General features: G+C 45.6%; 1 protein-coding gene across 1 annotated transcript in view; it reads right to left on the bottom strand.

The window, feature by feature from the left end:
• The window catches only part of LOC120815228 (uncharacterized), a 33,225-nt gene extending 19,933 nt beyond the window's left edge, over positions 1 to 13,292 (bottom strand). Inside the window, exons 1-11 of the mRNA XM_078096957.1 lie at positions 13,108 to 13,292; positions 12,811 to 13,030; positions 11,978 to 12,151; positions 11,597 to 11,674; positions 10,259 to 10,348; positions 6,641 to 6,694; positions 6,471 to 6,524; positions 5,890 to 5,943; positions 5,744 to 5,797; positions 4,092 to 4,136; positions 3,859 to 3,912 (exon numbers count right to left, since the gene is read on the bottom strand). Coding sequence (XP_077953083.1) covers positions 3,859 to 3,912; positions 4,092 to 4,136; positions 5,744 to 5,797; positions 5,890 to 5,943; positions 6,471 to 6,524; positions 6,641 to 6,694; positions 10,259 to 10,348; positions 11,597 to 11,674; positions 11,978 to 12,151; positions 12,811 to 13,030; positions 13,108 to 13,292 — 1,062 coding nt within the window. The remainder of the gene's footprint in view (positions 1 to 3,858; positions 3,913 to 4,091; positions 4,137 to 5,743; positions 5,798 to 5,889; positions 5,944 to 6,470; positions 6,525 to 6,640; positions 6,695 to 10,258; positions 10,349 to 11,596; positions 11,675 to 11,977; positions 12,152 to 12,810; positions 13,031 to 13,107) is intronic.
• Between the last annotated feature and the right edge of the window lie 120 nt (positions 13,293 to 13,412).

Below are 13,412 nucleotides of genomic sequence, written 5' to 3'. Positions count from 1 at the left end.
TTCGTCAAATACTCCACATTGACTTACTGTCACCAGCTGAGGAGGAGTCTGGTGTCTGGGCGGAATCAAAAGGTTGGTACGACTGTGACGCTCTCAGCTCACCTGTGGTGTAAGCATGGTCACAGGTCTCCAAGACAAATATTAGAGAGTAGCTAACATGTGCACCTAAAGTCCTTCATGTTTGCTGATCGGTGTGGAGAATTTGGTTTATGACAATGAGATCCTTAATGCCATACGTCTGGCTCTGTGTCGTATCAGCAGAAGCACCAGTAGAATGTTCAATGATCCCTTGAGCTGCAGGAAGGAGGGATGTGTGCTTGTTGGTCTAGTGGCCTCAGGTCAGGTCTAGATTGCTCCATGAATGTGTGAGAAGTGAACCATTACCATTCCATGTATTGAATGTTGCAGTCTGAAGGCCCAAACAATATCGTCAATGCAAACCCTCCCCCTTAGTTTCCACCGAGGACCGGAGGAGACTCCGTCATGTGGACTTCCTCTTTGTGACGGATAACAGAAATGCTTACTGCCGTTTTAAGTGTTGAACCACAATGTTTTTACCAAGCATGATCAGATCAACGTTCCCTCAGTGTTGGTCAGGATGGTAAATGGACATTACTTTCTAGTCTTCCAACCACTCAAAGCGCTTTAACACCATGACATCATTCATCCATTCATACCCTGATGACAGGAGAACCACACACAGAGCCACCTGCCCATCAGTAACTAACATCCACACACTAGTCACAGCTACAGGAGCAATGTTGGCTTAAGGACACATGCGGGTCAGTCGGGGTTCGAAGTGCCAACTCTGATTGGAGGACGACCGTGCCGATAGAAAACATGTCTCCCTCTAAACGTAACTGAGTATGCAGCTTGGTTCCATGGCGGTGTCATTGGCAGGAACCAGGGTTGCTGGACCCACAGAGAAGCATCACAGGCTCCACAGTTCAGCAAATGAAGCGTCTTTCTGCTCCCTGCTTTGTTTCTCACAGCTTTACTGTTCCGGTTCACTCGTATCTAATCAGACCTGTTCCCAGCAGCAGCAGGCAGCTGTTTTCATGGATGTGAAGCGGAGGAGAGGGAGACTACCCACCAAGCAGCATGCCGATACACTTTGAGATTAGCTGCTGAACATGGTGGAGTATTTAGCAGCTAAAGAGCCGGATGATAAACAACACAACTGTGGCTCTACACTGACACACACCTCTCCTGTGGCTCCATAATGCTAACTCTCTCAGAGGGTCATAAATGGGCTTCTAGCTGCTGTCAAAACGTAACCAGCAAAGAGACAGAGAGTGAGACAGCTACTTATGGCACACACACACACACACACACACACACACACACACACACACACACACACACACACACACAGGTCCTACAGACATCACAACAGCTGACATGTTTCATTTAAAGCAGGACTTATTCTGATATTCATTTAGAGCAGATCTAGGTAAGGGGGTAGACCTTCAATATCTCACTGAATGGACTCTACTTCTGTTTTGGAGTATTCCAACAGCTCAAAGTACTTCATGTTGTCCACCAGCCGTTCACACAGAGATGACAGGAGCTGCCATACGTGTACCTGCCCATTTATACCCATTCACACACACAGGGAAGCCTGCAGTAACCGTGTGGGGTTGAATGTCTGGACCGAGGAAACATCCACATGGATCAGGAGGATCAAACCACCGGTGGAAGGACAGGTGTCAGTTGGGTGTCGTTGTGTTATTGTACTAAAACTTTTCTAGATGTGTTGAGTTTAAAAAGAATAAACAATACTGACAGCATTTAGTTTTCCCCAAATTGTGGGGAGTGATTGAATGAACACAGAGAAGCCAGTCATCGTACCCCCACCTCCACATGCACACATATGGGCTCCAACCGTGGGCCACCATCCTCCAGTTGGTGCAGAGCACATTTGTGGGAGAAAGAAGCTTATTTTGATAACAAATTACTGAGCAGGCGAGTACAACTGGTGGAACACTCAAAGGAGTTCAGGGAAATCTGAAAATAGCATCACACACTTGGAGCTGGTGGGCGTGTCCACATGTTTGCACATGTGTGCATGGGCTCTTTCATCAAGCCACTGGTCCTTTTCCAGTTACTTTACCACACATCCCACCCACAATGTGAATGTGGCGTGTGCTCCTGCACTGGTGACACAAGGGGAGCGTTTTCTCCCAGTTATTGTTTCACACATCCACATTGAGTTTAGTAAGTTTGGATCTGAAAAAATCGGATCCAAACCACATGTGGGGGTGGTTTGAAATGCTTTCCAATCCGATTTCTACACATCCCTTTTCCTCCCGATGCTATGGATGCTCAGATTACATTTTTAAAGTGCGGACGTTCTGAGCAGAGCACTAACGGAAGCTGAAATAAATCATCTGCTGCCACTTTCCGTTTGTAAAGCTGCGTCATCAGCCTACATTTTACCACAGCAACTCATCAGATGAATGATTTCTGGAACTATAAATACAATCTGATCACTGGCAAATAACAGTGTGGACGGTCTCACTTAAAGCTCTGAATCGAGGAATGAATGGAATTCATCTGCAGTCTGAATTTAGCATTTGTCTGTTTGATAATCTCTTTGTTGACGTGGGAAAAGATTATTTGTGTCCTTCCTCACACAAAAAGCTCCCTTTTCATTTGCAGAACCCGGTGTTAAAAAATAAAGTACAGAAGTTTGATAACCTATAGAAACTGGAGCCCAAATGGGGGATGCCAGTGCATCATTAGCACCAAGATACGCTTGGAAGGCTACACTCTAGACAAAGTCCGAAGTATCACCTTGCAACCAACCAATGGTTCCAACACTGACTGGCTCCCTTCGCTCTCCACCTAAGAGTAAACCCTGGAATGGGAGCCCTCATGTGATGATTAAACATGGAGGAGACGTCTGGTTGGATGTAGATAATTCCCTGTTGGAAAACATGCATTTGTAGGGAGACAGAGTTTCACACAAGACGAGCCGTTTGCAACTGCAATATGCAATTCGCTCGAGGCAGACAAGTTAAAAAACTGTATGAACGTCTGTTCACGTCTGTGTGAGACCTCACATACCCCTTTTCCACCAAGGCAGAACTGGTGCTAGTTGGGAGCCAGAGCCTAGTTTCAAATGGGTTCTTTGGTTTTCCACCACCAAAGCACCAGCTCCCAACCAGTAAAAGTGCTTCTTAAGTTGCACCATCTCATTGCTGGTCTGGAAGTAAGAACCGCTCACGTCAGCGGCCGGGGGCGGGGTTACCGTGACCAACAAGACGAGAGAAACTTTGTGATCCGCCATTTTTCGATAGCAGCTAATCGAGCTAACAACAACACAATGGACGCTACTAGGCAAAAAGGCGAGCCGCGCGAACATGTTTGATCCGCCGTGTTTGGATGTCGATGTAGGTCCGCAAAGCCATGAACATCCATAGCAAAGCAACGTCCGCCATTGTTGATGATGTGTTTGTGTTTGGCGCCGCCGCGCTAACGTTGCTGGGAAAGATGAGACGTAACTGTGACGTAGGACTTGGCTCTGCGCTCAGTGCGCTGGCTCTTTAGCCGGTGGAAAAGCAAACCGGTTCTTTGGAGGCTCGTCAGTTGAACCAACTCCGAACCGGCTCTAGCTCTGGCTCCGAACCAGCACCTGGTTCTTGTTGGTGGAAAAGGGACAGACGCTCTTTGGGCTGAATGGGAGCCAATCGCTGCCTCCAGGTGTCAACATCTGGTGTAAGGTTTTCCCCAAAGAGCCTGTAGCAGCACACAGTAGTAATGCCGAAGGTTCTAAACCATCAATGAGTGTAATGTCTTTACTTTTTAATTCCAACACACTGATCTGTCTCCACAGCAGGAGCAGCCTGCACTGACCTTTGGTCCTGGGTGCCCAGCAGGTCCAGCGGTGCCTGTTAATCCCGGCTCCCCCTGGTTGGATGATAAGCACACTCTGAGAGCAGTGGCAGCCAGATTCAACACTATTACTGTCCCGTCCATGTAGACAAAGGACAACACACACACAGAGAAGAGCGCCTTCATTCTCAGCTAAAGGTGGACTTTACTTCACTTTATCTTTACACAGAAATAGTTAAATGAATAGATCTTACCATTGGTCCAGCTTCTCCTGCTGGTCCTTGATCCCCTCTCTCGCCCTGTAAAAAAATAATGATGACATTAGGTCCTGATGTTCAATATATTCACATTGTGTATCTATCAGTGGTCTTTGTCTTTTTTTGTATTCTTTTGAGAACTTCTCCAGCACTGAGGCGTTTTTGGCCTCTGCTCAGAGTCCACACACTAAGACTGCCATATCTCTGCATAACTACCAGTTCTTTATGGCACACAGAAAACAAGTAAAATAAGTATTTGCATGGGCTGTATCCCTTAAAAGGACCTTGGCTAATCCTCTCCTTTGTGATAGCACAGTATCGGTGTAGAGGTTTTACTGTGAGTCAAGCAGAACAAATCTAGAGAGGCTTTAGTGGAGGCCTCACAGGAGAGTCGCTGCAGAGTGATGTGCAGTTTTTCCACATCTGAGCGAATCATGAGCCGATGTTCAAGTGAAGCCCCTTGTTGCAACCGACAGCCAATGGAATCAGGGCAGACACATATGGGGAAGAGTGACAGCTTCCTCAGCCAGTGCAGAGCGACAGATGACGTTTCACGCTCAAGTGTGAAAGTTCCCCCCCGACCATGAAGTCATTTGAAAAATCCCTGGAATAACACATTTCTGTCTTGGAAAATGGAAAAGTAAAGGAGCATTTATGATGACAAGCAGTCATGTGATTCGGCGGCTTGGTGTTTGTTTCCCCATAACTGGGAAGGTTTGTCTCAGATATCATCGTAATCAGGGTGGAATGCACTTGCTGTTTGGCGTCTCGGTTCCTCTGTTAGCATCTAGCTTTCCATCGACGGGTTCTAGCAGTTTTTATGCTGTACATTTATAAACGGTTTCTTGAACCAGAATCATTTGGCAAACCCACATCTCTTCATTTGAACACAACAAATATTGTTAATCCTTCGCACAGTTTTACAAATGAGCCCTCAGGACACGGAGACATCCTGCAAACCCTGAAACGTTTCCGTATTAGAGGTGGCAAATCGATCAATCAATTAATCGATCAACAGCAAAGTGGATTCCGTTTGTTTTCATCTCTTACTCTGCACCGCTAACATCCAATCACAACACTAATCAGGTTGAATGCAACATTTGGCTTTTGTATGTACAAATTCATTATGAATATTTAATTAGATTGCCACGTGAGATTAACATGAATCTTCTGCATTCTGGCTTTTTTATAGTAATCTGGCCTCATATGTTGAAAGAATAAAGGAAATCATCAGGACACTTGGAGACGAGGTGAGATGCCAGACGAGGCTTGATGTCTTACGAATACAAATCTCTTTATCTTTCTGATGATCATAGTGAGTGCTCTGCACGTTGAAATAACTCTGTTGATTGAACCAGTAGTTCAAGGCGAAAATGGTCCCTCTGTCCCTGTGAGTAGTGTCCTTCATTTGGGAACGTATTAGGTTTGGTAGCAACAAACGGGTTCATTTCCACTGTTACATACATTCATACATTGCATATTAATAAAACATGAATATGCACAATGTTTAACATCCAAGAAGATTGACAGGAAACACTGCCACCTGCGGCTGGCCGGAGACACCTGCTCCCTCTCCAAAGTCCGTTATTATTCTGGTTAGCACAACATCTGATCAGTTTCTGTCTCAACTGGTATTAAGGGAGTCCCACCTTGGGTCCCGGGCGTCCTGGATCTCCTGATAAGCCTGGTTCCCCTCGCTCTCCCTGGGCAGTGGCAGCAGACTCAGTTATTATCAGTACTGGCAGCAGGTTAGAAAAGCCACGACACTGAAACAAGTGTTTCTTTAAAGATCTACCTTGATGCCTTCTAGACCAGGCTCCCCTCTTGGTCCTGCTGGACCACCTTCTCCCTGTCAGAGGCATGACAGTAAGTAAGAGCATGTAGTCAAAGTCATTTTAGAAGTACGTTATGAAATCCATTCAGCATTTTCTTCCATACCTCTGCATTAATAATGGTCAAGTGCAATGACCTCATACAAGTAGTGAACTTTTAACAGGGCGAAACCTGGAGATGTTGTTATCATGACCTGAGAGATATCCGGGGTTATCCATCCCCTGATGCTAAAACTCATGGTTTGGAACTCACGAATCGGATCAGCACAAAAGAAAAAGCATAGTAAAGTTTTCTTTCACGTTGTTTTGCACTAATTAGTTGCAGATCAATGATAGTGACTAATAAAAATAGTTTGGGTGGAACAAGAAAGGTGGACAAACTGATAGATAACGGATCTAAATGTAGAATAACACCGCGTGGAAGGAACTTAACAGGGAGAGGTGAGCGCATTCAGACACTTTGTCCATTATGAAATGCAGTAAGTAGAAATTGAGACTTGCTTTGTGGTACCTTGAAGATGTTGTAATAGAAGCTACTTCTTACCTTCATTCCTGGTGATCCAGAAGCACCAGACTCCCCAGGTTTCCCGTCATAACCCTGGTGAGAGTTATAACATAAGCTGATAATATCATTTGCATACAAATTGTATCCTGAAAATGATCTGCAGCAAGAAGACAGGGTAAAAAAAAGTGGGAAAAGGGGGGGACACTTACAGGCACACCATCAGGCCCTGGTGGTCCATCCCTCCCTGTCTCCCCTCGGACACCCTGAGACAAAAATGACATACTTTGAGGTAGGCAGTGTTGATCTCCGGGTCTCTCACATTTTGGAGTGTCTTAAAATGATCTTTAAAATGAATGGAGGCCAAAACGTTTGTGATTCCCTGACTTTTCATTTTTGTAAATGGTGAATTGGCTTCACTTGAGTAGCGCTTTTCTAATCTTCCAACCAAACTGCTTTTACACTATATGTCATCATTCACCCTGTAACTTACCCAGTTTGTGAGTATTGATGAATGTTTTGCCTTTATTACATATTGGGTTGATTTTGTTGTGCATTTCCTGTTTAGAGTTTGATGCTTTTATTTTGATGGCGGGGCTTGGGTAAAAAACTGGAAGTGAATGGTTGACAAAAGACCGCGAAAGGAAAAGGAACGAATGGTGATCAGTTAACGGGCGGTATTAGTGCCACCCCTCCCCCCGAAAGGCAAAAGCTGTTAAGGTTGTTTGGGTGATTTAAATGAATAAATCACCCAATGAAGCAGTAAAGCGTCAGACCACCTGTCGGGAGGGATATGCAACACACCCATTCATACGCATACAGGAGCACACAGAGCCACCTGCCCAACAACAACCAACATTCACCCATTCATACACCGTAGTCACAGGAGCAACATCTGTCCGTCCTGGGAGAGGGATCCTCCTCTGACGTTCTCCCTAAGGTCTCTTCCCTTTGTTCCCCATGGAAGGGTTTCTCACTTTTGGGGAGTTTTTCCTGGCCGATGTGAGGGTTTTGGGACAGAGGATGTCGCATGTGTACAGACTGTAAAGCCCTCAGAGGCAAATTTGTCATTTGTGTAAAATGACTGGAATTGAATATCGGGTGCCTTGCCCAAGGACACGTTGACTAGCAGACTAACGGCGTCGGGAATCAAATCGTCGATCTTCTGACCGAAGGACAACCGTGCTCTCCACTGAGGAGACCAGACAAACTGGTGCCGGACACAATTCTATTGCCACTAATTGACCTCTGCCCCCGCATTGAACCCTTCTGCAACAACGAGTGGACCAAAGAAAGAGAAAGTCGTTTGAGTGCCGGGTGTGTGATGAGGAGTGGACACCTCAATATGTCTTCACCAAAGTACGGTGAACAGACAAGGCGAGAACGGACGGCTACTGTACGACAAACGGCTATTCAAGAACCAAGGCACGTCATTTACTACAAGTCTAATTATCAAAAGCCAGCAAGGGGAGCTTTTGAGTTTTTGAAAGGATGCATGGAGAGACAGCAGGTCTCTTGTGTCCAGAGAGCAGCAGGACAGTGACTCACCGTGTCCGCGGTCATCGAGAGGCTGAACCTCGGTGCACACTTCACCACTGATGGATCGCCAAACTTAAGAGGAAAAAACACTGGGCTGCTGAAGTGAATCCAAGATAAAAGCAAAGGGGAAAACCCTGAGCTGGATGTGCTTTTACTACACCAGGAAGTTCTGTCTGCACTGCAACTCGACCGCGTGGTGATGTTGTAAAATTCATGTCGGCGAGTGTGGGAGCTCAAAGGGGAGATTTTTTAGTAGTTAAACGGGAAAGCTGAGGATTCTCCACGGCTGAGCGACGCCCTTTGGCTTTGTGATTTTGAGTTTGCTGTGGACATACTGACACACATGCATGAACTGAAGGTGAAGCTACAGGAGAAAAAAGCCAAGTTGACTTTATTCTCAAGACAAATTTAAACAAACGATCAACACAGAGGATTCTGTGTTTGGCTGAGAGCAGACGTTTAGCGTGATCAACACCTCAGATCTGCCCTCAGAATTGCCACAAGCAAACACACCAAACGTTGACGCTCTGGCAGAAAAGGGACCAGCTACACTGCTCCCACTGAAATTAAGAGTACGTTACCTTATACGTTTTAGGTAATCGCTTTTACTTCTAATTCATATTTGTTCACACACACACACTCTCCATCCATCAGCTACTGGCCCGACCCGTCTGTCAAACTTGAAAATGTTGTCTCACCCCTGCTGTAGCCCCTCCATGCAGGGAGATGCGTTTGGGTCACGTGATTTGGAGCCATGCACAGAAACTCTGTTACTACTGCTTGTGCTCATGCAGCGAATCAGCAGCTCTGCATACTCTGCCCTCTCGGACTCACTGGGTGGTGCCCTTGGTCCTCTATGGTTCTGTTTGGCGAACCATTGAGAAACTGACCTAGAGTGAGATTATTGGGACCGCCTCCCTAATCTTACCCCAAATGGTGCTTTGCTGTTGGACATCAGCGCTAGTCGTGCATCGGCCACAACAAACGCCAAACTCTTAGTAGATTCACTTTTTGTTATTGAGTACACATAGTTTTGGTTAATTGGACGACTAATTAAATGGGTAATAGCCAGTTATAGGACCAGCATGCACCTGGGTGACGTATTGTTTTTACCAGCATAGGAGAGCAGCCACAGCGTATGAGAGCAGATTAGGAAAGGCAGCCAAAGTTTATGTGTTTGTTGGCTTGTTTTGTAAGCAAAATGAATACGGAACCAAAGGAAAGTCTGCTCTGACAATCCGCTCTCCTGCTGCGTCAAAGAAACTAACCAGTGGTGCATCAGTGGCCCTTTGACACAAATGTTCATTCATCCCAAGGACAAATGGCCACTACACATGCCCTGCATGGTATCTATAGTCATGAGCATCCGGTAGTGATGAATCTGATCAATGTTAAAAGCTGCCAGAATTAGCTTCATTTGTGGGATGGTTGGACTTAGAGAGAGGTCAAAGAGCTCAGACGTCTGAAGGGAAGTCAGAGTGCAGCCACTGCTGCTTCACCTTGAAACGCCTCCTTTATGACTTTTTACGGGCGAGTCCAACTGGTAAGATGCCCGAGGTGGGCCGAGAACATACTGGAGGAACTACGTATCTGGTCAAGACGCAGCAACTTAGAGATCCCCAGAAGAGCTGGAAAGTGTTGCAGAGGTGAGCGGCATCCTCGACCTGCCTACATGATGACCTCTGACCTGGATGAGCAGATAGATATTTCTACCTAAAAGCTGCTTATACAATAAACATCACTTGATTACGCTAAATTGTTGAAATGGACGGTGTGTTTCAGTACTTCATATTTAAGGAACTCACCATAAAGTACACCAGGAGATTCCAAATACCTCTCTGGGTGAACATTAGAAGTGCGTCACTCACAGCAACTAGATGTCCTTAGAGGCCATTGGAGGACAGAAGTTGAGGTTGGGAAAAGTACTTTTCTGCTATGAAGCAGCATGTTTTCTATTTTCCAGTGTTCCATTTGAGGATCTGTCTTCCTCTCCATATACTGTACGTCAGTACATTCCAGTTTGTACATTAACACTAGTGGTTATGATAACCTCCATTTGAATGATGCAGCATTGACTCCAATAGGAGCGGATGTATTATTGCCACAAAAGAAATGTGTGCACGTTGTGCAAGAACTGCATTGCGTTCCATCATTTCAAGAGTTATTTTTTATCTGAATACTCTAATAACAAAGTAACAATAGCTGTGGTTGTATCAGTACTGTCCATTACCTCCTTCAGGTGACGTGTGGGTGCACGAGTACACGAGTGAGGACGTGTGCGCACGTCTTACCATGGGACCGGGCGCCCCACGCTGCCCTTGTGGTCCAACCACACAGTCGCAGTCTTCTTCGTCCGCGGTGGCTGTTCGATTCAGAGGACACTGAGGAGACACAGTCTAAGCTTCATCGTGAGGACAATAAAGCATCAGGAGGACACCAACAGTAAGACTTATGGAGTCATTTCCACTCTGCACTCACCTTTGCTTCACATGATCAGAAAAACAGTGTTGTTGTTTTGCCGAGGAGAGTTTTAGATGTATTATATTAGGATTTATTTGTTGATATAAGAACTAGTGCAGGTCGATTTTTATGCACACAATTCAAATGAATTCAAAAGTAGTGCACTTTTATTTAAAAAGTACTAGTTTATGAACAAAAGTCGAAATTAATAGAATAATTTGGTTTTAAACAGCAGTATTACTTTTACACTGTAGCAGCTCAAATATTTATTCTACATCCCAATTGAAACATTAATGCAATCAAATCAAATATAAAACCAGCATCAATACTGATTGACGTGGGTGACATCCAGCCTTCATAAGAACACATTCATATTCCTCCCCGTATCATTATTAATGAGCTCTTCTCATTTTCTTTATCCAGCATGTCAGTAATTTGCAAAAGGAGAACAGAGGACAGACACTGCACTTACCCTTTCATCGTCCTGCATGAGACAGAGGACAAGAGAAAAAGGTGATTGTCATTATCATCATTGTAGCCTCTCACACGCAGATACATGCAGAAGTACACAATGTGACCTTTACAGGGCAGATTACAGTGGATAAGAACACATTCATCTCTTGATCTGTGGCGCTCTGGTTCCCCTCCAGCAGGATACAGGGACAGCTCGTCACTGTCCACTCCTTAGCTGGTCTCACTTCAGCGGGTGCGTCCTCATGAGGACCGAGCAGTCACCGAAGATCACCTTCTCTATCTGCATGTTATACATTTTTGTTATGAGGCTTTTACTGTCAAGGCAACGGGGGCAGTGGAGGTAAAGTCCCCCCTCAGGACAGACCGTCCCGTTTCAGGGGCCGCTCTGTTCGGCCTATGCGGCCGTTGGAGGACCAGACCAGGTCTATCGTGAAGGCTCGGAAAAACGTCCTTCTTCACAGGACATTCGGTTATGGCGTCATGGAAGGACAAATGCTTTTGGTGGACGTGAACTTGACTGACTAATGAGCCACGAGGGTCACATGACTTCCGTCAGTCACGACTGTGAGATAGCTGTGTGCTGTGTGGACCGTGTGGCTCTGGATTGGACGCCGGCAGGTGGGTGAGGACCGCTGCAAGGCCGTGTGCTGCACACCGAGGGGCCTACATGTGGTGGGAGGTGATAGTTGTCTCACCACAGAGTAGATCTCACACGCCGTTTCTCTCTCGCTCTGATGAGGGTCACAGTACAGACGAAGCTTCTGAATCTCCACCTGAATAAAAAGACAAGTGGTCAGAAAAATGGAAATGTTGTTTGGGTAAGAAGTAGTGGATTATTAATGAAATGACTTAATTATTATGAGAGCCAAACAGATGAGCTACAGAAGGACAAATGAGAGATTTCACCTATTTTATCACAGACTAGTCAGTTATTCACTTTGTATAATATTATCTCATTTCCTCAGTTTAAATGTTGCTTGATACACCTGAATCCGTCCCTCTGATTGACTCCTCCGTGAGTCAGACACACGTGTCCCCTGCACTTTGAGTCAAAACGTTGGCTCGTTTGTACTCACGGCCACAGGGAGGTCGGTTCCCCGTCTCTTAGCAACCTGGGTCTCCCCATTGATGTAGATGGGCTCCACCGGTTCCAGCAGTTCTTCCTGGATCAGCAGATCGTCCAGGAAACTGCTGACCTGACGTGGTCTCACCAGGACTTTGAGCTGATGCCACTTTCCGTCATAAAGAGTCTGAGATGAGGCACAGATATTTCATAAATACTTTATTTCTTAAGGTCCTCTCAAGTACAACAAATCCTTAACTGGGAGTCATTTCATCTGACGACTGAAAGGAGCTGAGACATAATATGCTGGGATACCTGGCTTAACAAGACCCTTCAAAATCATATGCGCTACGTCCAAAATACTGTGTACATTGTGAAATAATACATTAGAATAATTTGAGTGATTTAGACGATCAGGTTTGATTCATACATCAAACAGACCGTATAATACAGCACGACTCATAATACATACTGATTGAAGGATCCTACCACAATGCTGCCACAGTGTTTGGGCTTTCCTCTTTTAGTTCCTATTTCCCTGCCTTGTGTTCCTGGCTTAACTTCCCTTGCTGGAGGAACTGTAGCTTTCTTCCTTCCTCCTCCAGCTCTGACTGGAGAGGGAACCACAGCTTCATCACAGGCTTCTGCTGCCCAAAGGTCACGTATGTGACGAATGAATATTCGGGGAAGACGTAATATATTACTACATTTTGTCAGAGGACCGTTGACATAAAATAAAAAAATGACATGCAACGGATATTACAATACTTTATTACTTCATTGTTCAGTAACATGTTTTGTGTTTCTGGTATTTTGTCGTATTTATAAACTCCACCCGACACCAACCTGGACGCCTCTGAAGGCGACTCTCTGCTCCTCTGCAGTTAAGCTAGTGGTGGTAAAGACGACACTTTTGTCCTTTCCACTCAGTGTCACTGCGACCTGTATCTCCTTATCCTTGGACAGCACCCTCCAAAGGTCAAAGGTCAGCCGGCTAGAAGTCCCCTTTAGACGCAGGGTGGCTATGAACACGTAGGAAGGAGGGAGGCCTTCCGGGAAGAAGTCCCTGGTACGAGGAAGAGGTCGACATACTAAATACACACAACAGTTGATGGAGTAAACTGATAGATTTGTAAATTCTACCTGGTGTCCTCAGTAATGTCGGTGGAGGCCGTCAGAGCGTAAGCGGCCTCCAAAATCAAAGAGCCAGGGATCTTCTTGGCCTTCTTCTGAATGTTCATGCCCAGCAGCAGCTCAAAGCCTTTCTCATCCCGAGAGGCCACCGGATTCGTGTTGGACAAATAGACTCTAGAAAGAAGAGAGGTCATTCGGTCAGCTACGCAAACCTCACGCCAAAGCCTGAGCTCAACCCATGACGCAAACATGGAACGTCCAGTGAAAGCAAGAAGATGAAGCCCTTATTGATGTCAAGTCCTGCTTCTCCTACA

The sequence above is a fragment of the Gasterosteus aculeatus genome, chromosome 21 (assembly GCF_964276395.1).
Source record: "Gasterosteus aculeatus chromosome 21, fGasAcu3.hap1.1, whole genome shotgun sequence".
In the NCBI taxonomy this organism is placed as follows: Eukaryota; Metazoa; Chordata; class Actinopteri; order Perciformes; family Gasterosteidae; genus Gasterosteus; species Gasterosteus aculeatus.
This window is presented reverse-complemented; position numbering and strand designations above follow the sequence as displayed.